The sequence below is a fragment of the Prionailurus viverrinus genome, chromosome B1 (genome assembly GCF_022837055.1).
Source record: "Prionailurus viverrinus isolate Anna chromosome B1, UM_Priviv_1.0, whole genome shotgun sequence".
Classification (NCBI taxonomy): Eukaryota; Metazoa; Chordata; class Mammalia; order Carnivora; family Felidae; genus Prionailurus; species Prionailurus viverrinus.
The window spans coordinates 186,659,839-186,684,145 of record NC_062564.1 but is presented as its reverse complement, the minus strand read 5'-3'; the positions used below and the strand labels follow the sequence as shown (position 1 = coordinate 186,684,145).

Genomic DNA, 24,307 nt, shown 5'->3' with positions numbered 1-24,307 from the left:
CCAACAACAAGATCAAATACAGTATCAATTTACTTTCCCATACAGTTTCCCCTTTAAAAAGATACCAAAGAAGCCAAGAGAGACAATGACACATGATCACAATAAGTAATAATTAAATGTCTTGCTTAATGTAACTGAAGCAAGGTAATGCGTAAAAGTACAGAAACCTCTCAAAGATGTGAAAGTTAATGAGAACTAGCTCCCAGAATTAACAGTGGGAATAAGTAGCACCCTATAAGGCCCTTGATTTGCATTATTTACATCAGGACCTGAAAACTTCAAAAACTATTTCAATGAAAATCAAAGCATTATAAGCTGGGCAAACTGTTTTTGTTCCATGACTTCTTCCTCACCCTTTAACATTGTCCCCCCAAAAGCGTCATGCTTAATAACTGCTACACATAAATGTCCATTTTCTTGATATGCTAATAAACCCCTACGTTTTGCAGAGCTCCTTATTACAAGTAAAAGGTACAGTTGGAAGATTTCAACTGTGTCACAATGACCAGTTTTCTTAAAAGCCTAATAATCTAGACTCACTCGATGGTAATTATATAGAATGCCTGATAGAGAAACTGGAAGAATAAAAAGCGAGCAGATAACAAATAAATACACAAACAGTCTGTTAACTCTTGCCCCACGCTTTCTCTACAAACTAAAATCCTGTGGAAGTACAACTGGGAGCATCTAACAAAAACATGTAAGAAAGGCAGACAACAACCTACCACCACCTCCGCAAGTGAGACTACAATTTTATTAAAATGATTCGATACTGCCCTGCCCATCTGCTCTGAGTCTGATCAGTCATAACTCTGCAAAAAAACATTTTAGCTAGTTCTTAAATAAAAAAAGTCACACCATTAAAACATACCATACATCTAAACTGAGCCAAAATTGCTATATTTAGAAATCTTTTAAACTTATCCTTTAATTCCATGTAAGATTTTGAATCATTTGAGGCATTAAGTTTGTAATTAAGACTAATAAACCACTCTGAAACTGGAAGTCATTCTCCCCAGCACTGGAACTAGTAGTATAGAATACTTTGACCATCAGTAAAAACGTAAGAGGTCTTCTATTTTTAGCTGTGAGAATCAGTGAACAATAATGAGCCGTATTTCTTCTTTTTGGAAAATCTAATTCCAAGTTGTAGTTCATTCGTGGATTATGTTTTACTGCTACTAAAAACAGCATGATTTGTTCAGCTTAATGCTCTAATTTCCAAAATTAGCCATTTTATCTTTTAGGTATATTTCTTTTATCAAGTGCTTTCTGCCACTGTAAAAGAATTATCAGATTAGATTCTAAGCCTAAAATTATACATTACTACTTCTATTTACTTGATACTAAGTTTAAAATTCATGTTTTGTTTGACTGCCACTAGAAAAGCTCAATTTAAGGACAGTTGTCTGGGTTTGTCTCAGGCTCACTTAACAGTGCCAAGTACTAGAACAGGTTCTTCTTGTACTTTCAGTAATAAACCGCAAAACTGATGGACCTATCAAAGAAGTCAGTTACAACTGTGTTCGGACGTACTCTTCCCTTACTGCAATTTTACTGCACTCAAGAGAGCCAATGTTTTTACTATATTTTGTGCACAACGAGTTACTTTACTTCTGTAAATATTATGTCTTTATAAAGCTATTTACAAGATATTTAGGAAACAAAAGGAGTTCCTCAAAACCATCTATAAAATCCGCTATCATGCTAAATATTAAAAAACAAAACCAAATGTGAAGTCCACCCAAACTGTGAAGAGCTGGGCTTTGTTTAGTTCCTTTCCCTCTATTACCTGACAACATAGCAGTAATAGATAGGACCTCATTAGAACAGTTGTAGTCACAACTTGCAATAACCATTTTAGCGAGCTGTGGGTCTAGAGGAAACTCTGCCATCATGGATCCCAATTCGGTCAGATCTCCATCATCATTTAAAGCAGCCAGGTAATTCAAAAGTTCTAGGGCTCTCATCAGAGTTTCAGGAGCTGGGGGAAAAGGCAATCTATTAAACAAACTGCCTTAATAAGCAAAAATGTGATAAAGTACAAACTATTACAAGCAATCTCATTTTTCATTCTACAGTGGACCAAACTCAAAACTCAACCTGTCATCAAATTCAGTTACAGAGATCTAGCAAACTATGAATCATATAAACTTGCAAAATTTCCCTGCACAGGAGATAAAACTGTCATCTTCCTAAGTAAATTAAATAATTGTTCACAAAAATAAAATTAGAAACAGAGGTGCCTGGGTGGCTCAATCAGCTCAGCATCCGACTCTTGATTTGGCTCAGGCCGTGATCACAGGGTTGTGGGATCAAGCCCTGCATCAGCCCCCGTGCTGAGCAAAAAGCCTACTTGGGATTCTTTCTCTTTCTCTTTCTCTCTCTCTCTCTTTCTCTCTCTCTCTCTCTCTCTCTCTCTCTCTCTCTCTCTCACTCTGCCCCTCTCCCTGACCCATGCCACACACACACACGCATGCTTGCTCTTCCTCTCAAATAAAAAAAATAAGGAAAGTTCTCATTTTCCTATGCAATCAATAATTCCGAGAATAATTTAGTTATTCCAAGGAAAGAAAAAAATTAAGAAAAATTTTCTCATAGAATTATCACTTCCTTAGTTTTAATCCTAAAATACAAGACTTCTCTGGATGCACACAGAAGAAAAAAAGGGGGTGTTATGTGCGTGTGTGCATGTGGGTAAAGAATACAATGCAGAGCTAGTGAATTCTGGTTACAACATTTGCTAAAATACGCTTTGAGGATTCGTACCTGGTGGATCCATAAAGTCAAAATGCACCAAATCATCAATACCAAGCTTCTTCAACTGTAACACTACTGATCCTAAATTAGAACGCAAAATCTCAGGATAGGTGTTATCCTAGCAAAAAAACAAAAATGTTTATTCTGTTAAACATGCCTTAATCCTCTTGCTCCAGAAAACAAAACATATCTGTTCTCTGCCTCTTTGGCTATTTACTTTGGCATTACTTCTAAACCACTGATCACAGGAGAAAAATACATGTGGAACATACCCGAAAGGGATCAGATTCTGTGAAACTAGCTTTATAAGGTTCAAAGTGTTTCTGCTGCTGTTCACTTCAACTTAGAGCTGTTAACAGAGAGCTATACTGGTAGATTACACCATAAATCTCTCTCAGGGAAAAAGTAAGGAGGTAAGGGTGCCAAAAGGCAGGATGAGGTAAATAAAACAATTTTCTTCTGGTAACAAGTTCAATTTAACCTTCCAAACACATAGTAAGTATACAGCAAACCCCCTTACCTGCATTTCTGTTTTGTAAGCTTTCTCGGTATAAAGTCTGAAGCATTTCCCAGGTCTGGTACGCCCAGCTCGACCAGCCCTCTGTTGAGCTGAAGCTTTACTAATGGCTGTCACCAAAAGGGACTCAACTCTGATACGAGGATTGTACACCTATTGGAATGGAAATAACGTTCAGAATTTTTTCAGTTAAACACAAAACTGTAATCTAACATAAAGTATACAAAGTCCACAGCTAAACCCACAATAAACAACGTAGTATTAATGAAGGCTGTAAATCACACTGAAATGGAAAATGAGAATCAGTCATCCTGTGCCTTAACTTTCAGATATTCTGACTCTATCATTCTGAAGACTCAAGCTAAGAAGAAAAGGCTCTTATACACAGAGATTACATCATCTTTTTCTTCCGAATTTAAAATAATTTCAGTTCAGGCACCTGCGTAGCTCAGTCGGTTAAGCATCCGACTTCAGCTCAGGTCATGCTCTCACAGTTCGTGAGTTCAAGCCCCACGTCAGGGTCTGTGCTGACAGCTCAGAGGCTGGAGCCTGCTTCATATTCTATGTCTGTCTCTGTCTCTCTCTCTCTCTCTCTCTCTCTCTCTGCCCCTCCCCCACTCATGCTCTGTCTCTGCCTCTCAAAAATAAGTTAAAAAAATTAATAAATAAAATAATTTCAGTTCTACCAGTTTTATCTTGCTTTAATAGAGTGGACAAACAGCGTTGAAAGCTTCTGCCTGAAAAGAACCTGTCAATTTCAACACCTGATGTTCACAGTGAACGTTCAAGAAATATATTTTGAACCTAATCCACAAGAAATCAGTTACATACTGCCAATTTAAAAAGAAAAACTACCATCAGAGACACAAACACTACGTGTAACAAATTCTCCCAATTATACCTACAAAATGTAATCAAATATAATCAAAGATCTGTGAATAATAGAACATACACACTATTTACTGAGTAGTCACTCCATTTGGCCAAAGTGCTTGGTATTCAGTACTGTAAACTAGAAATTAACACCTTTTCAGATACTATGCCTGGCAATAACAGAAACCCTAATTTCAAAGGGGAAGTGACTGATCTACAGGGATGACAATCCTGTTCCCTTATTACTACACAAAAACAAAAAGGCCAAAGCAATCTTACAGGAAACAGAAAAGCAGCCTAGGACTAAACATCATGCCTGGGCTTACTAAATGAGAGCCAGCTAGAACAGAAAGAGCTCATCACCACTGACGTTTGAAAACAAGACACAACAGAAAATTCTAAAAAGTAAATTCCAGTCATTACATGAGTAGATAGCAAGTACTGTGAAGCTAACACTAATTTAATAAAGTATACAACTAAAGTACCAACATATGTACCTTCTGTTTTGCAAATCCAGGATCGATCACAAATACCACACCATCTATTGTCAAAGATGTTTCTGCGATGTTAGTTGACACAACTACCTGTTAGGAAATAAATAGTACATAAATTGTATTACAAGTCAGGTAAAATTCAAATGACAATAAAAATAGCTATAACAGGGTGCCTGGGTGGCTCAGCCAATTAAGCGTCTGACGCTTGATTTCAACTCAGATCATGATCTCATGGTTCCTGAGTTCCAGCCCTGCATCAGGCTCCTTGCTGACAGTGCAGAGCCTGTTTGGTATTCTCTCTCTGCCCCTCCCCTGCACTCACGTGCGCTCGCTCACTCTCGCTCTCTCTCTCTCAAAATAAATAAACTTAAAAAAAAATAGCCACGAACTTCTACTGAACAATGAATTTCAATCCAGTAAATAAACTAAAAATAAGGTTTCATCCTTAACAGCCAATGCAATATCAAGACAAATTAACATTTAAGATCTCAATTCAAAATTTCATTTAGTCCATTACAGCAAATTTCTTTCTCAACAAAAACTATTACTTCAGGTTATCATTCAATCACATTATGTTTTGATTTCTTAAACCTAAGCATAGCATCAAAAGAAAAATAACGAAATAACTCAAGCTTACCTTACAGAAATGCCTCCCTTACAGAACACTATTTGGTTATTATCCAAACTCTACAACATTTCAGTATTTTCTTTCAATATTTCAATATTTTCTGACAATATTTATAAGGCAACTTTGTATCACCAAAACTCAACATTTTAAACAAAATGGCACATGAAGGCTAGGGGGCGGTGGGGGGTCAAATCTCAAGTTATACTCCAAGATCTGGCAAATCTTAAGAATCAACTGTAGATATTTTTTTAAAAAGAGTACAGTCTCAAACAAAACATCACTGCATACCAACCGTCAAGAATCATTTGAACCTTTTATTGCCAGGGAATAATGTTTAAATCATTTACATACTAATATGGTAGCTAGGTTTTTTTTATGTAAATATACGATGGATTTTAGATATATTTTAGGAAACTGGTTGGGCTTTGAGAGTAACATGTCACGCAATTTTTCTTCTTAAGCAGTAAGTAAATGGGATTCTCATTAGTATTTTTTCCCAGAACATTTGATTTTCAGGAACAGAAAACTGCCATTAAGGGAAGATGCCTATATATGCAAGCAGTTGACACAGAAGATGAATCAGATATAGAGCCTGCTCTTACAGCTTTTACATTTTGTGAAGGAAGATTAGACATGGACAGAAAGTGTAAATGACGCCAAAGATTCCCTGTGGGACTTAAAAAGGGTTTAATTCCACAGCGAAGACAAAGGAAGCTTACTGAGAAAACGGCACTTAGGAGAGTTCTCGAGGCTAGGGTGGGATCTGCCGCAAGAGAGCCGGGAAGAACACTAGTAGTAGAAGACTCAGCTCAAACTAGAGCACATGGGCAGAAATGTCCATAAGCACAACTAAAAAATTAAAGGACTCGTACTGCCAGGCCCTCATGGAGGTCTTAAAACTTACTAGGGAGCCACTAACAGGGTAATATTTTAGAATCATTCACGTATCTAAAACCAAAATCCTTCTTTTCACTGGGCAGCTGCCAAGACTGCTAACTAGCCAATGGAGAAGAAACATGGAGGTTTGAGGTTACTGAAATATTTTTCAAGACATTTAGATGATCCGCACGGCTCAATCGCTAGAACTGAAGCAAACATAAGCAAAGCATATAAGGTTGACAGGTGAATTTGAGTAACTATCCTGAGTTTAATATTCTTCTACAAAGTCAGCGTCCTGTGGTGGAAGGGGCAATGAATTTAGGAGTCGGGTGGCAGAGCTGGGGAGCAAACCCGCAAAGATGAGTTCTAGTGGAAAGGTTTTTAACACTCCCAAACCTCGATTACCTTTTTTTTTTTTACTCCTGCATATTAATCTAGATAAGACAAAGTTGTAACAAATAAAATTGCATAAAATATGTAAAAACTCATTATAAACTTGTTACAGAACCAGATAATGCTTGTGATTTCTTAGAGTTTTCTGGAATTCTGGGGTGAAATTACTATGGTTCTGGATATATATTTAGAACAATGGAGGAAATGAAAATTTTACATTTCACAGGTTTCTTCTACAACAGAATACAGTTAGTGTGATAAAAATTTCTTGATGACATCAATTCTTTAGAGTTACTTAAAAATAATTTTTCTCCATAAAATCATTTCATTTCATGTGCATGCATCTCCTTTTGGTGTGTATGTTACAAATCATAGCATACTTACAAGGAGGTGTGGATTTGTGATTCCCCAAGTGCTTAAGAATCACAGGATTAGGCCATCCTGGCAAACCCCATGTCATTATCGATAGTCTACTGCTACCCAAAAGTCAAAGTAATGTTAAAAAAGACCACACAGAGAAATAGGACTTTCAAGTTTTTTCCCCAAAGAAAAATTGGTTAAAAAACATCTGAGCAGGACTTGCCTACCATACTGATTTAATAATTATTAAGGTGTCTATGAGAAAAAAGGCAGGGTTCTGAAACCATGGGAGGTAGGTTTGGGGACAAAATGAGGAAAAAACTCACATAACAAACTGTACAACTTTCAGGGTGCTTCTTCTAATAATAACTCTACTACTGGAGATGGAGAGGCCATACTAGCTAAGCCGAAAGAAAACCTACATACATAACGCCTGAGAACAAACAAAGGAGATGATAAAAGTTACCCAGCTCCCTTGAAACCTTAGCAGTGGACTAATGCAAGCCTAAGTATGTTCTAGATGTTAAGTGGCATATGATCTAATTAGGAACTGGCCAGAACACAAAATGATCCTGAATTTATCAAGGGACCTACATATGAACAATGGGAATATATATAAATGGGATAAGCTTTCTAGACTGCAACATGGCAATACGCACTCAAAGAACCTTAAGAAGTGTTCAAACCTCACTGGCCAAGCAATTATTCCAGGTAAATAGCCCCTAAATATAGAATAAACTCTGTGGAAACAAGTTTGACGTCACTGCCAATTTTATGTTTTTATGTGAAGTGTTAAGATTAAACTTTCATCTAGACGTATCCTCTTCCCCCTCAATAACACGCCTTCCAAAGAAATCCACTTTGACTTATTTCAGCAATTCCACTTGAAAGTAGAACTCAGAGTTCGTTGAGTTGCTCTACTTGAATTCTACTTGGACACAATAATGCACTTAGGTTCAACTAGTCTGGATTTTTAGTCCCCAGGGGACTCTGCGGGGGTCGCCACCTCAGTAAGGACATTAACTTCTTTATTTATACACGTCCCAGCAGCACCACACTAAGTTATCTTCAGATAGTGGATCATTAAGCCTCTCTTTAAAACTACAGAACCATCTCCACAAGGGCCATTTCTCTTTTTTATTGAGCAGTGTATGCTTTGAGCCATGTTAATTAGTAAACTGTAAGATAAGCTACAGAAAAATCAGCTATTTGTATGGACAAAATTAATGAAAACTAAGTGAAATTAAAGAATAGTTGCTGGATTTTAATAACATCAAATCTATAAAACAGCAATTGTAAGTCTTAGTCAAAAGATGCATACAAGTAATTTATCGATGAGCAAACTTTAATGCTTCTATAAAACTACTGTAGCTTGAGCTGAAAGTCAAATACGTGAATAAATGTCAAGCATGATCAAAACAGGTAAAATGGGGGTGCCTGGGTGGCTCAGTTGGTTGAGCGTCTGACTCCTGATTTAGGCCCAGGTCATGATCTCAAGGTTCATGGGTCTGAGCACCATGTAGGGCTCTGTGCTGGCAGAGCCTCCTTGGGATTCTCGCTCTCCTTCCCTCTCTGCCCCTCCCCTGCACATACTCCCCCCTCTCTCAAAAATAAACATTAAACAAACAAACAAACAAAAACAGGTAACATGATCTACCCTCACATAAATACATGCATTCTCAACTTTCTTGATCACTAAAACTTTGAAGCTGTTTACCAGTAGTGCTGTGTTAGAAGTCCATGTAAAAAAACTCAGTAACTATTTGCAAAAGGAATGCTAGTTAAAGTCCCCAATGCCCATAAAACTTTACCTTTAATAGAGCCTACATTTTAAAACTTTAATAGTAAAAAGCTGTTTTGCTTCTTTTACTGCAATCATATTATAAACTCTATTTTGCATAAGTTAATACATTCAGTAAGATAACAAGGCACTACTTACAAAAGGTGCCCCAATATAAACATGGAATTATACTTAAATATTTTGGTGGAATTTTAAAAACTGTATTAAATATTCTCTTTGTTCCAAACGTTCTAACTTATTACATTCTACTTTATGCTAGCTAGTATCCTTATATTAGAACAAATTTAACGAAAAACAGAATCAAATTGTATTTTGTTTTACACAATTGGAAGCAGAACATAAATCCCTAAACGTTCCTTTGTACATTTAAATCAATTGTGAATATCAATCAGTGACAGTTTAACACTCATGAATGAAAGCTCCATTCTAGTAACTGGCAGTATAATGAATTCATGACAGAAGCAGCAAGCCCTGGCCTCTAGCCCTATATTTTATAATATAAACAGGACATTATCAAACTTGTGGCATTTTTGTTTAAAATAGCGCAACAGGAAAACAGCAACAGAATGCCAGTTCTTCCTGTTCCAGTACCCAGCCACTTGCCTTCACAGAACCCCTGCATCTTCCGTCATACCCTTCCGCCTTCCCCCAAAGTCCCACTAATCCCTTTGACCTCTCTAAGGGTCACGGTCGCCTGCGACCTGCTAGGTCATCGGTTCGTCTTACGTGCCAGTCACGGCACGTGGACGGGGTGTTTTTCTGCTATCTCTGGGTCTCAGCTGGCACTCCTACCTTCCTCCAGGCAACTTCTCCACCTGGCACCAAAAACAGGACTGGAGGAGTGAATCTTTCTCTGTAACTAGGCTTCCATAAAGACGTTTACTTCTCCTTAAACATGCCAGGCTTCAAAGCTCTTTTTTTCGCATGACAATGACACACCAAGCACTAATGAAGTCCTCCCTCCCTCTCCTGGGTCCATCCAGGAGGGCTGTGATAATGCTCTTCTCAGGCTGGAAGATGAAGCTGACTCATGCCAAGAAGAGAACATGATTTCCCAGCAAGAGGTCCTGTAGCCTTAGCTGAATGAAACACCATCAATGGATGATGAAGCAGCACTATGGCCCTTGGTTTGACTCTGAATTAAAAGCCCAGGATGGGATTCCCCAAGCCCTGGGGACTCCAGTCACCCCCTCATCATCTATGGCCTTCACCACACATACATCCAACTACTGCTGAGTTATTCTTTTCAGGAAGACAAAACTCTCCTCAATATCCTTATGATTTAAAAGAAAACAAAAAGCAAGAGTTCAATTATACTCCACGAGCTTAAGCTGAAGATCCTAGAAAACATATCACCTACTGGACTGGCAGCAGACTGAACTTAACTTTCCAATACACTGATAATTAACAGAGCAAAAGAGCTCAGATGTGAAATATATTTCAGTAAGCTCAGGCCCTTTTAAGTTCTCACAGTAACCTAAAAATGGAATAAAAAGAACTACACGAAAAGACACAAATTTGGCAAATCTTGCTATATACGTAATTTTACTCAGTGGTTAAAAAAAACCCATCAAATTAAAACAAATGCAGATATGCAAAGTGTACATGATTTCAAGAAAAATTTAATCATCTGCCTTCAGGCCACTCCTCTTTACTACTGAAATATATAAGAAAACAGCTACTTTATATACAACCACTGATACAGAATTATGCTAAGAATTCCACAAGTATTTTTCAGTCAACAGATCAACTTCAGAATTATATACTAAAACTATCACTTAAACTTCAAGTTTTCCCCAAAGTTCAGAATGCACATAAAGTAACAGGGAAAACTATTTTAACATGTTCTAGAAACAGCACTACGACTAAAATAACTGGAAAAGTTCAACATAATGAAGCTCTGATCAGACAGTTTTTTAAGTCATATTCACTACTCTTGCTGATCTGAAAAACTCAGAAGGCTGATTTCTTCCTTATCAATCTCTTGTTAATTTACACTCCACTAAGCTGGTGTTGTATATCCTCTCAGTAAGTTCCTTTAATTTGAAAAATGTATCTGGTTCATTTAACTTTTACACAACCATGTAAAGAAATAATTAGCCCTGATATATTTAAGTACCTTGATAATGTGTAATTTTTCAATAATCATGATAAACATTAGCAAAAGATTGAAAACAAGCAGAAAAAAGTTGTGAGACTCTGTTAGTCCTGAATATAGAAATAAGAGAGCAATAAATTCCAAATCTGATAAGTAAATCATAAGTAAGTAATATTTCAACTGAGACTTTTTTCTACGTGAATATATTCAAGGAATTTATGGCAGCTACCATGAAGGACTAGTTTCTTCTAGATATAGTAGTACCCTGTATACACAAAGCTTAATCCTTGACAATAATCTCCCAAGGTGATGAAGGTAAATTGTACCTACTTTAAAAAAGGAAAACTTTAAGGGACGCTTGGGTGGCTCAGTTGCTTAAGTATCCGACTTCGGCTCAGGTCATGATCTTGCATTGCAGTTCATGGGTTTTTGAGCCCCGTGTCAGACTCTGTGCGGACAGCTCAGAGCCTGGAGTCTGCTTCACATTCTGTCTCCCTTTCTCTCTGCCCCTCCCCCACTACCATGCGCTCTCTCCCCCCACCTCAAAAATAAATGTTAAAAAAAATTGTTTTTAAAAAATGAAAACTTTAGGGGCGCCTGGGTGGCGCAGTCGGTTAAGCGTCCGACTTCAGCCAGGTCACGATCTCGCGGTCCGTGAGTTCGAGCCCCGCGTCAGGCTCTGGGCTGATGGCTCGGAGCCTGGAGCCTGTTTCCGATTCTGTGTCTCCCTCTCTCTCTGCCCCTCCCCCGTTCATGCTCTGTCTCTCTCTGTCCCAAAAATAAACGTTGAAAAAAAAAATTTTTTTTAAATGAAAACTTTAAATCCAGAGATCAAGAATCTTCACAAATTTCATATACAGCTACTATTTAACCTAATGACTGACTCCACTATACTAGTGTTTTTCAAACCTTTTCAAGCAATGTAATTTTATTTTCAAAGTATCTACTAGAACACCCAGCTCTTAAAAAAAAATAAAAGGATAGCTAGCTGTTCTGTTTCAAACTAGAACTCAGATACCCTTCCCATCCCAACAAAGAGCCCAGAAACAGGTTTGGAAAACCCTTGCTCCCTTCCTATGCCAGGCAGACATCTATACTAAGAGAATCTACATTCGAGCTCTAAAGAAATCCACTTACTAATGGAGAGAAAGACAACACTAAGCCATCTCCCTCTTTTCTTTAGCCATCCTAATCAAACTCCCATTTAATAAGGAGGGAATGGGAAACAGTACATGCTCTTACTTTACAGTCAAAAGTTATGCAAAATTCCACCTAAATATACGGTTTAATATTTGCATTTGAAATACAGATTTTGTAGTGTGCAATCCAGATCACTATCACCCATCACTTAGTCCTTAATAATTCAATATACTTCCATATCTCATACTTTCATACTTCAATACACTTTCTGTATTAATGAAATGTTTACAGAGAACATTTCTATGCTAACCTTTCTTCCAATCGCTCCATTCTGCTTTTTTGGAGGCGGAGGCTCAAAAATGCGTTGTTGCTGCTGAGGTGGAAGTGTAGAGTATAATGGAATGATTTTAATGTCACCAACTTCAGGGCCCAAATCATCAACCTCACGCTTTATTCTCTTACAGGCTTCATCAATTTCCTACAAAATAAAAGTCTGAGTGTAAAAACAACAAATACACACTGAAACATGTAAGTATTTACCATTATCTTAATTCTGTACAGCTTATTTCGAATTTGGTAAACCCAAACTAGGTAAACCTCACTGGGTTTCCGAAACTACTGAAGACATTTTCATTTCTATAATCAAATAAATAGATAACTATCTTATTGGCATTCCACACTCTTTTTCTTCTAGTCAAATGTCCTAATTAATTCTCAACAAATTGTACTAAAATTGAAATTTCTCACCCAGGAATATTTAACTGCACTCATAACCTTTTCAATTTTCACAATCTAAAAGAAATTGATGTGCTAGATATTTTAAATAAGCCAATTAGGCTTTAATGTCACGTATCGCTAATGTAATTATATGGAAGATTTGCTTCATTGTGCCTAATGAGAACAAACACCTTTACAGTATCAACACAGATATTTAAGAAGTAGGCTAACCCAAATAACTTAGCATCTTCAAAAACTTCTCCATCACAGAATATAATCGCAATGCATTTTCATTCAAATCCAGGTTTTAAAGAGAAGACACACAATGATTACTCAGAGTGTGGGAGACAGAAAATGAGAGGTAGGTGAAGGCTCTAAGGGAGTGGCAAGGGGACTTAAAAATGGGGGGGGGGGACCCAGAAATTTAAATTTTACTGAAACCTTAATTTGGTTATACTCAGAAGTATGTTAAATAATGTGGAAGCCTATCCAATGGACGACCCAATCAGAAGCTATCTTTATCAACAAAGTATCTCTTATTTAAAAATCAGAATGATTAAACAAAAAAGGGGGAAAATGTATCGGGTAAATGTAGTCTGTATTTTTATTACATCAAACTAAAATGATTTTCCTTGAAATGATTTTAAATCAACATGCAATTCTGTTTCCATGCTAAAGAATACAAAGTTTCTGGGCACTTAAGAACAAAAATTGTCCCCTCTCGTTCAAATACAGTAATTTCATTAAAAAAAAGATAAGGGTCTTAGAAAATTATCACACAGAAAATTACTATTAAGGACTTGATGTTAATAGTTCCCTTTGAAATCTGAAGTTTTAAAAGAAAATCAAAGACTGATTGAAAGAAAAACTACAAAAAATAAAACAAATATTTTTAGGGAAAAAAAAAAAGCTTTTAAATGCTGTATCTAGATTAGAATGCCCCCTGCTGGTATGCAAATACAAAATTATATCTCTTCCAAATCAAAAAGATTTGGATATAAGCCCCAAGTTAGTTTTTTCTAAAATTAAGAAAAATAGGAAAAAACTGATTCCAATATCCAGAATGTTTTTAATTTACTTAATTAAACATGTAGTTGACCAGACAATAAAAGGTCCAACGCCAGCAAACATCCAGATGTCATATATCACAAAACAAAGTACCCAAAATTGTACATTTGCAGATTCCAGAATTTTAACAAGGTAACCCCAGTTTTACTTGGACTAGGCTATCCAATCTGTCAAATGTGTACAGAGTTAAAACAAAAGAACTACTGCATGGGATATAAAGATATCTCTAAAGTTGAGAGGAAAAAATCCCGACACCACTTATGTTTTTTATATAAGCAAAGTTCTAAACACTTTTAAAACTGCAACAAAATTTTTCCTTAAGTTTACCAAATTCCCACAGTCAACATGGGAAGTTCAGAAAAGAACAAAACTCATTGACATTCATCAGCATAAAGCAACCATCTGTTAGTTTTGAGCAAGATTGAGTGTTGAGACAGAAGCTCGGGAGTTTTTACGACTTTCAGCTCCAAAAGTATTAATATAGGTTAATAAATAAATTTGGACTAGTAATTTGAGGAGGCTGAACTCACTGCATATGGAAAAGATATTTTATTCATCAAAATTCACGGTAAAAGAACGTGCTGCTTTAAGAATGGTTTCAACATCTTCATATCACAAACAATTGATATTTCAGTTACAATCACTCTTATCTAATTCAGAAGTATAGCTTCCCTAAGGACTTTTAATTTTAATCATAAGTCCAGATTTTATGCATTAACATAAAATAACACAAAAAAATTCTAGAATTCAAATTCTTCCCAACCTTTCACCAATTAAGATTGATCTCCTTTACCCAAATTTACTCAGATTAGCACACAAGCATTACTGTTTAAGTGGTCAAAATGGTAAAATGCTCGTAAAAAAATCATTTTAAAATTTCACGAGAAAACTAAATTTTATGGGTGCTATTCAAATTTATGAAGACAAGAGTCCGGAGAATTCTAGAAATCTACCATTTAACTGACCATGTAAAAGTAACACAGATTCACAGCCATGGAAAAATAGTATTTTATATGTCTTTGAGTCAGCTCTACTAAAACACAATCAGTGAAACAAAATACATTAGGTACTCTGCTACTTTCTCCCTAAAGATCTTCAAAATTCAAACCTAGTCACCTAAAGGGTATTTAAAAATATAACAGGGCACATGCAAAACTAGTTCACAATTACAGTTAATAACTTCACTGGAAAATATACACTCCAGCACACATTTGAAAACCATGGGGCTTACTCCCTTTCCCCAAATATGGGATGGCTGCCAAAATATCAAGTACATGAAGTTAAATCATAGAAAAGCCTTTCATGAGACCATCTGATATTTGATAAGATTCTAATTTGCTTAGTTATCTGAATATAATGGCTATTTTAAGAAGTCGTTTAAGAAAATACACTATGCACTCTAGATGAAGAAACTAGAGACCAGATACAAAAGGACAAAAAGACCTCAACAACCTAAACACTGCATTAGAGCATAAATACTGTTTATATGCCATCAAAAAAGCATTTGGTACTCTTGTTTACAAAATATATAAAAATTCTTCCATTCGAAACACACAGAAAGGAAGACTAGTACCAACAGAGGTGTATCCGTAAAACTGAATTTGCAACACGTTTTATATCCCAAAAGAAAAAGTATGACTGCATTGGTAATGATTTTCCACCCAGGGGACATCTGGCAATGTCTGCAGACATTTTTGGTTGCTACAACAGGAGGAGGGAACGTTACTGCATCTAACGGATAAGGCCAAAGATGCCACAATGCACAGGGCGCCCCACAACAAAAATACTGATTGAACTACTAGGTAAACAGCGCTGAGGTTGAAAACCCTTGCTCTATAGAAAAGGAACCACGGCCAATGGGGCACAAATCGTAAATTACATGAAGACTGAAGAAATGCAGGGATAAACAATTACTCAACATTTCTAGCTCTTAAAGCAATAGCATTTGCTCAAATATTATGTATACCAAGCATTCCCGTAGAAACTGAATACAAATCAAATAATTCACATTCCAATAGAGGCAGGCAATCACACAGAAGACCTCGGATTTTGGTATCTGGGAGAACTAGGGCAATTCCCCACAACCCTGTCCAGAGTTGTGTCATTAACGTACTACAGGAATTATACAGGCTTAAACATCCCTCTGGCACAGTGACCTTTAAACCCAAGGAAATATAAAAGTGGCCTGTAGACCTCATCAAAAATGCAGATTCCTACATTTGGCCTCAGGTTTCACCTATTTCTGCAAGTCTGGAACAGGACCAAGAACTTGCTTTAACAAACTCTCCTTCCCCAGGCAGGCAGTCCACTGGCCACACTTGAGAAATGTTCTGGGGCAGAGGTCAGACCTTTTACCATAAGGGCCAAAAACCATCAGGCTTTGCATCCACACAGCCTGTCTGTTGCACATTGTTTGGTCTTATTTACAACATTTCAGAAATGTGAAAACAGGGCCACCTGGGTGGCTCGGTCGGTTAAGTGTTCGACTCTCGACTCTCGTTTCAGCTCAGGTCTCGCTCTCACAGTGTGTGGGCTCCAGGCTGGCGACTAGGAGCGTGCTTGGGATTCTCTCTCCTGCCCCTCCCCCGCACTCTTACTCTCTCCTCTCTCAAAATAAATAAACTTTTAAAACGGAAAAAAAAATTCTTAACTAATGGGCCATACAAAAACTGAAACAGGAAAAGGGTGGTCACAGGTAGCTCTTCATTCAAATGCTGTAAAATTAAAATTTACTCCTTTCTCTCACTAGCCACATTCAAACACTCACAAGCCATACGCTGCCGCTGACTACCACACTGAACAGCAGTTACAGAACACGTGTGGCACTGAAAAAAGGTCTAACAGAACAACGCCGCTCTAGAACCTGTGCGACTCAAACCTGGGGAGCTTCAGCATTACCTGGAAGCTTGTCAGGAACAAACAGTCTCAGATTCCACCCGACCTACTGAATCAGAATCTGCAAATTTTCTACGTGATCTGCACGTATGTCAGTTTGAGAAGCACATTCTAGAAAACCCCTAAAGCCTACTGAAACAGAAGACAAATTCTAAGAACAGCCTCCACCAAAAGGCTCTCTGAAACGGATTTATCCAGACAGCTTTTTCCTCAACTTCAGCTCCAGAATGTCACAGCACACCTATAAAGCTACCATGGGAAAGAAGTTTAAAACACGCAGCACCTGAGAATAAAACGTGTATCTTAAAACGGGTAAATTCTAACTAAAAAATTTCAACGATTTCTTACAATCCTCAGCGAACACAGAGATGACCAAACCAAAACACAAACATTCATTCTGACGTTGGATGGGCATCCAAGTTACTCAAGTTCATTCACAAGCTAACAACCCGACTTCATAGAGGTTGTGTGGATCAAATTCATACCTCAGCAAAACTGCAAATTACCACACACCACTACTTACCGCACCCAGGTCTCTCCAAAGTCGAGACTACAGCTGCTAAATCGTGAAATTCTAAAAACAATTTATTCTCAGGGTAATTAACACTAATGACACAGAGGTATCCACAGAGTATACAAAGGGGTTATGTATTTCATATATAAATGCAATCAGGCTGAAGAGAAACTTTATACCATGGGATAAGAAATATGTGGTTAATATATGCCAAGTTCTTGGGCTTAAAAAGTTGCATAATTTAATATGTTTAAAGGCTAAATAATGAAGCAAACAATGACGATACCTCTTGACCAGTTAAGAAAAGTAAAAGATCTCCCTCCTCCTCTTCACACATATGAATTTGGATCACTGTTCGAATGGCTGCTTCAAGATAATCTCTCTCTGGTTCAGGAGTATAAAAGATTTCAACAGGATGTGTACGCCCAGGAATAGTTAAGAGAGGACAGTTATCAAAGTAAATCTGGAATTTCCCTGCATCCAGGGTAGCGCTCATAACTATAACCTGCAAAGAAAACAGTCAATTATTTAAAGTTGTCTTCAAGGATTCTCACATGGTCTTCAGGAAAAAAAGACAAGTTAATGTTTACTGTTCTATATACATCAATTATAAAAAAGCCTACAAAAGCCTTCCTATAAATAAACTAACTAAAAAATCAAATACAGAAACACTGAGCTACAGTAAAAGACTTACATTTTAAAAAATAAGAAATAAACCCGATATCCGATAAATAAACTATATTTTCATGAAACAATACCTTAAAATCCAAAGTTTAGAGACACCTGGGTGTCTCAGTTGGTTAAGCACCCAACTCTTGATGTCAGCTCAGGTCATGATCTCACAGTCATGAGATCGAGCCCTGTGCTGGGCACAGAGCTGACAGCACGAAGGCTGCTTGGGATTGTCTCCCTCCCTCCCTCCGCCCTCTCCCGTTTATGCTCTCTCTCTTGCTCTCAAAATAAATAAATAAACATTAAAAAAAAAAACCCAAGTTTATAAAACACATATTTATGTTTACATAAGGTTAACATAATGTATAAAAGGGATTGGTAAAAGCAACATTAATAAATAGTACGACTACTGCTATGTTTATTAAAACAAGACATGACAACCTTGTACACAGTAAACAGGATGCAAAAACAAAAAAAAAAATGTGGCAGATATAAATTTACTCTCCTCTCTCCAAATCATCTTTATTTTTTTTTTTATTTTTTTTTTTTAACGTTTATTTATTTTTGAGACAGAGAGACACAGAGCATGAAGGGGGGAGGGGCAGAGAGAAGAGACACAGAATTGGAAGCAGGCTCCAGGCTCTGAGCCATCAGCCCAGAGCCTGACGCGGGGGTCGAACTCACGGACCGCAAGATCGTGACCTGAGCTGAAGTCGGACGCTTCACCGACTGTGCCACCCAGGCGCCCCCAAATCATCTTTAATAAGCATGACTTCTTTAGAAAAAATTCCTAAAATTAAAAATTCCTAAAATTAAACAGGGATTTTCTACACTGTTGTAAAAAAGCCACAGCACAAAAGGCTCTTCAGGTGCAAGGATATAAAACTATGCAGTCACCCTCCCTCCATGTAAATCACACATTATAGAAGCCATTAAAAACTTACTTGAATAAAAGCTTTCCCATTAACTATTCTACTAGAGTGTTAATTTCTACTTTTTGACTCTCCTTCCTAAAACCTTTAATAGTTCACACGATTTCACTTATATGTGGTATCTAAAAGCAAAAAGCAGAAACAGGCCCATAAATACAAAGAACAAACTGGTGGTTGCCAGAGAAGAGGGAAGCGGAGCGATGGGCAAAATAGGTGCAGGGGAGTGCGAGGTATAAGCTTCTAGTTATGGAAATGAATTGGTCACAGGGATGAACAGTACAGCACAGGGAATACAGTCAATGGTACTGTAATGGCACTGTGGTGACAGCTGGTAGCTACACTCGAGTTGAGCACAGCACCCAGAACTGTCACTGCCAATCACTACGCTGCACATCTGAAACTAACACAGTGTGTCAACTATACTTCAATTAAAACAAAACACAAACTTCAACGGCTCCTAAGTTTTAATCAATGACTACTCATAGTACTTCAATCTTTAAAAATGTAAATTTCTAGAAGCAAAACCAAACTAGGATAACAATTTTTAAGACCCAGAATCCTTCTGCCTTGGTGGAGACAAGTAGGTTAAGTAAACACATTTCTGAGGAACAGCTTGTTCTGAGTACAGTTGTTCCTACTTCCCAACGTGACAAGTTATAACGGATGTGTTTATGTTGGGACAGAACAAAGATTTGATCCTTAATAGGAAGAAGTTTCTATATTTAATAAAGGGTTGGGTGGGGCTGCCTGGGTGGCTAAGTCGGTTAAGCATCCAACTTTGGCTCAGGTCATGATCTCATGGTTCGTGGGTTCGAGCCCTGCGTCAGGCTCTGTGCTGACAGCTCAGAGCCTGGAGCCTGCTTCAGATTCTGTGCCTCCCTCTCTCTGCCCCTCCCCTACTCACACTGTGTCTGTGTCTCTCAAAAATGAATAAACGTTTATTAAAAAAAATTTTAATAAAAAAAAGAAATGGAAAAGATTTGGCTTCAAAATACACTACTAAAAAGTGGAATCATACTAAAGTCTAAAATGAAGACACAGGTAAGGATATTAGAAACAAAGAAAAATGCCAACGCAGGTACTTACTGGTTCCTTCTTTTACAGTTGATTAGAGTAATCAGCATGTGTTCTGTTTTTTATATGTACCTTTTTTTTATGAAATAAACGAGTAAAAAAATTACTTCACCTTTAAATCTGATCTCTGTCTTACAACTTCCTTCAGAACACCCATGAGAATATCTGTAGCCAATGTCCTTTCATGAGCCTCATCAAGAATTATTACACCATAACGCTCCAGGAGGGGATCATTCATAGCTTCACGAAGTAACATCCCATCAGTCATATACCTATATTCACAAAAAAAAAGTTGGTCAAGGTTCATTTAGGGCATTTAAAACTGAACTTCATGACATAAAAATAAAACGCAAAGACATCAGGTGAATCAAAATTAAACCTTCTCCCAAAACAAATGTGCTATTGTTTCATAATCAATTGCAAAATTAACCATCAAGAAAAATTTCTAAAGAGTATATATGAAACAAGTCATACACTACAAAATCTTGTCAAGTGAGACTGTAATGGTGAAAACGTGTTAACAAATTTAAATCTGATTATGGAATATAATGATCACGTGGTTTCACACAAATACCAAAGCAAAAGTCATCACTTAAATGAGTGTCTAAAGTACAAAATTTAAAACACAAATATTCAACCTGCAAAACAAAACTAAGACACTGGTTTTGTAACATCACTAAAATGTTACCACATGCAAATTTACATTTGTTTAAAGCCTCAGTAATTCCCCACTTACGCTAACAATAGGCCACTCGGTTCAAAAGAGCTAAAACAGCATGTAAGTCTACCATCTCTTTTCCCAAGCCCCACCCAATTCTAATGAAATGATGGCAAAGAAGCACAAAAAGGAATACATTCATGGGATAATAAGGGGCGGAACTAGTGCTATAGAAATGTTGATAAACATGTATGAAAGAGAAAGGCAAAGGACATCTGCTAAATCAATGAACTAGAGAGGGAAAGTAGGTTTAGAGAAGGTTCAAGACAAATTGGCTAATGTAGCACTCAGATGAAGTGTGGTTTGCAAATACCGGTATGGGCAGCCATCTCCCATCCCTTCTACTCCACCTGCTACTGTCACTAGCACAAAACAACCATTATTTTGTTCAGCATGTGGACAAAATAAAGTCCACCTGCAAATGCTGAAGTCACAGTTCATTCAATTAATGTGTTTATTTACAAATTGAAAAACAGTATAAAAATCTGAAGTCATCATTTATGACTTTGCTATTTTGGGTCTCTACTTTTCACAAAATAGCCTAACCTAATCTTTCACGGACCAACTTGGTATTTTTAGCTAATGCCATCTGTTGGAGCACTTAAATTCACCAAATTGACAATGTACAATGGAAGTGAAGCCTTCTCTTTAATTCACCTGAACTTAATTCTAAATTTAATAAGACTTTTGGCAAACAAACCCATCCTACTCAATATATTTTACGCTTCTTTCTTCTTTGGCCATATTTTGTAAAGCAAACTACGTTTCTGGAGTTGACACAGCACTACCTGCAAGATTTTTTTATATTAAGACCATGAAAAAAAAAAACCAGTGCCAATTAAACTATGACTCAGTGCCTTAATGACAGTGCAGCACAGAGCATGAATCAGCTACACTAGAGCCTGTAGTTGCTTTGAAATAGCTTTGATCTATTTGAGGATATTTAGAACTTCTCCTGCCTTCAGATGTGATTACTGACATAAGACAGGCAATCCTTTTCCACATTATCTCAGTAGCAAAACGTAATACAGTTTTCATCTACTTTGAGAGTAACTTCCTCAGACTCAACAAAGCGCTTGTCTGCTGCCTTGCAAGGCAAGAAAAAAAAAACAAAAAAACAAAAACCAAATTGGTCACTTGTCGAACAATAAATATTTGTTTAAATACTATCAAATTTACACCACCATACTGCTCAGTTTCCAATTTTACTCATTTCAAAATAGAATCCTAGTGTCATCTTTTTGAAGACATTTTAATTAGCAAGTTACCTCAGTACATAGTTCCAACAGTAGCACATTACTTACTTGAAGTGAAGTGAAATAGGTACAGTTAGATCAAGTTCAAGCATTCACAGGCAATAACCACCAAACAGCTACCAGTCTGTAAGACCCTCAGACTGTAAAAATGTACCTTCAATCTCACATACTAAAAATATGAGAAAGTCACAGAACTGGTAACAGATCAGACGTGAACTTGAAAACTCCTTGAAACACATTAAGATAAAAAGCCACTCTCTTTATTTTGATCTTTTTCCTGCTCAGACTCCTCAAGCTTCAACAGCATAAAAAGTAAAGGCATTCAAAAGCACAGTTAACCCAAATACTCATTCTTTTATATTTTTCTGAGAACAAATGCTGAGAACAAATTGGTGTAAATGGCAGAACACCAATACTGTACATTAACGGAACTATTTGCCATGTTTTATTAGAAACTAGGCATAGTGTATGTACTCAGTTAAATGGTCAAACCCTCAGACTTCCAGACTCCACAGACAGTCAACACTACTCTAGTACCTCAATATTCGATCATCACCCAATGATCCAATTCCACGAGATGCTACTGTTATCTACTGCTATCCTGTTATCACAGGAATATAAGAAACTTACTGTTTGTGCTATAGAGAACTTCAGGAAAAACTACATTTTTAAAGTTGAAAGGTCTCTTAAAAATACAGTCAATACTGCTGCTTTTCCAATGAACAAAACTCAGTATTAGTAGTTAATCTTTCCAGGGTCTTGAAGCCCATTAAGCAGCTTATTAAGACTAGTTATCACTGTACTGATTCCCAATCCTGGGCCCCTCCTACATTAACACACTCTCCTCAAAGTCCCAAGAAAATGTATGTATAAATAGCAAAAAGTTAGCTAGTGTGGGGGTGGGAGTTGGAAACATAGGGAAAAAAAGTTTGTGATCTACTGAACAGAGATTATATTAAAACAAACAAAAGTATTACTCTTCTCTGTCCTTCCTTCATCTACAGTGGATGCTGTTAGTCATCTGCACTTTTTTTTTTTTTTTTGGCCCTGATTTAATTGATCCCAACCCTTAGGTGGTCTTTTGTTTTAAATCAGGGAAACAGAAGTAGATCTATCAATAACCCAGCACCAGATGCAAGTCACATAAAAGTGTCCTCCAAAAACAGCTATGTCCTTTTCCCCCTCCCCATCTGACTTGAAAACTGAGCAATGCCCTCTTTAAGTGTATGCCAAACCTGGACAGATTTCTGTCTTAGATCTAACTAACATCTTTCTCATGTATCACTTCAAAACTCTAATTCTGTCTCTACTGGAGTATCTTATTAACATCTGAAAAACTTAAGTATATTTTATTGGAAAACTGGTGTGTTAGGCCTTGAGAGTTTTGTGACAATCCTTCTGTTGTGTGTCACCACAATCACAGACTCCTTTATGGCATGCTTTGATTACTAGGCTTGAGGCAGTCGTTACCACTGTATTATATTTATACACAGTAAATTCTTCTATGTGTGCTATATGTCTGAGGTTTTGAAATTTTAAATAAAAAGTATACTAGTATGAATTTAAGCCATTGACTCTGCGAACATTGTGGACTTTTCAAAGTACAATAAGAGGTTCAAAGTATAGGCATATTCACTGGCAAACTAGAGGGGATGAGGGTCTAGATCAAGACCCAAGTTCAACAGGTCAAAAATGTCAGAAATAATGAAGACCACAACCAACTGACCTGGCCTATTTCAAAACCAGAGGGGAGGCAGGGAGCAAGACCACAGACCCATCATCCCCAGGTTTCCTCCCTCTCTGTACTCCTCCTTCCATCTAGACCCCTCTGGCCTGCTGTCAGTGTCGTTTACTTATGCTACGGAGAGGAAAAGGATCCAGCAGTTTGCCTAATTGAGCCAATACCAGATTTACTGGCAACTTTGGCTACATGATTTATGAGATGATTTTCTTCGTGTTCAGAGTGACTTGATTCTTATTCTTTATGCTGTTTTGTATGGAACAGCACTTTATCTGTGTTTTAACAGAACTGCTCCCTCATATCCTTTATGGATTCTTGTTTTTCTCTCCTTGTTAAATTATGCATAGAGGGGTGTGTGTGTGTGTGTGTGTGTGTGTGTGTGTGTGTGTGTGAGAGAGAGAGAGAGAGAGAGAGAGAGAGAGAGAGAGAGAGAGAAATTAAGGCCTTTATTAACCTTGAGAAAAAAAGAAAAGCTACCCGACGATCTGCTGTACTACTAAATAGATGAGGCCCTCCACGTATGTATAAATAAATAAATAACCTAACAGAGAGCACAGAAAAAGGCAGAACCAAGTACTAGTGATCCTATGAATTATAACCATTTTCCTTTTAAGTTTTACCACCTTTCATAATAATCATGGAGTATTTATGCAGACTAAGGCATCAGTCACAAAAATAGGGTGTCACGCTATTAAAACTGTGATTACCTAATTTTGAAGTTTCAATGACAGACTAATAATTGAAAATTGCACAAGAGAGTCAAATTCTACATTTGAC

General features: G+C 37.1%; 1 protein-coding gene across 2 annotated transcripts in view; it reads right to left on the bottom strand.

The window, feature by feature from the left end:
• DHX15 (DEAH-box helicase 15) overlaps positions 1–24,307 on the bottom strand; it is a 62,032-nt gene that overhangs the window by 11,274 nt on the left and 26,451 nt on the right. For both annotated transcript variants that reach the window (XM_047854770.1, XM_047854771.1), the window contains 7 exons: positions 19,928–20,087; positions 17,424–17,642; positions 12,254–12,421; positions 4,648–4,734; positions 3,281–3,430; positions 2,770–2,878; positions 1,793–1,984 (listed from right to left, as the gene is read on the bottom strand). In XM_047854770.1, coding sequence (XP_047710726.1) covers positions 1,793–1,984; positions 2,770–2,878; positions 3,281–3,430; positions 4,648–4,734; positions 12,254–12,421; positions 17,424–17,642; positions 19,928–20,087 — 1,085 coding nt within the window. The remainder of the gene's footprint in view (positions 1–1,792; positions 1,985–2,769; positions 2,879–3,280; positions 3,431–4,647; positions 4,735–12,253; positions 12,422–17,423; positions 17,643–19,927; positions 20,088–24,307) is intronic.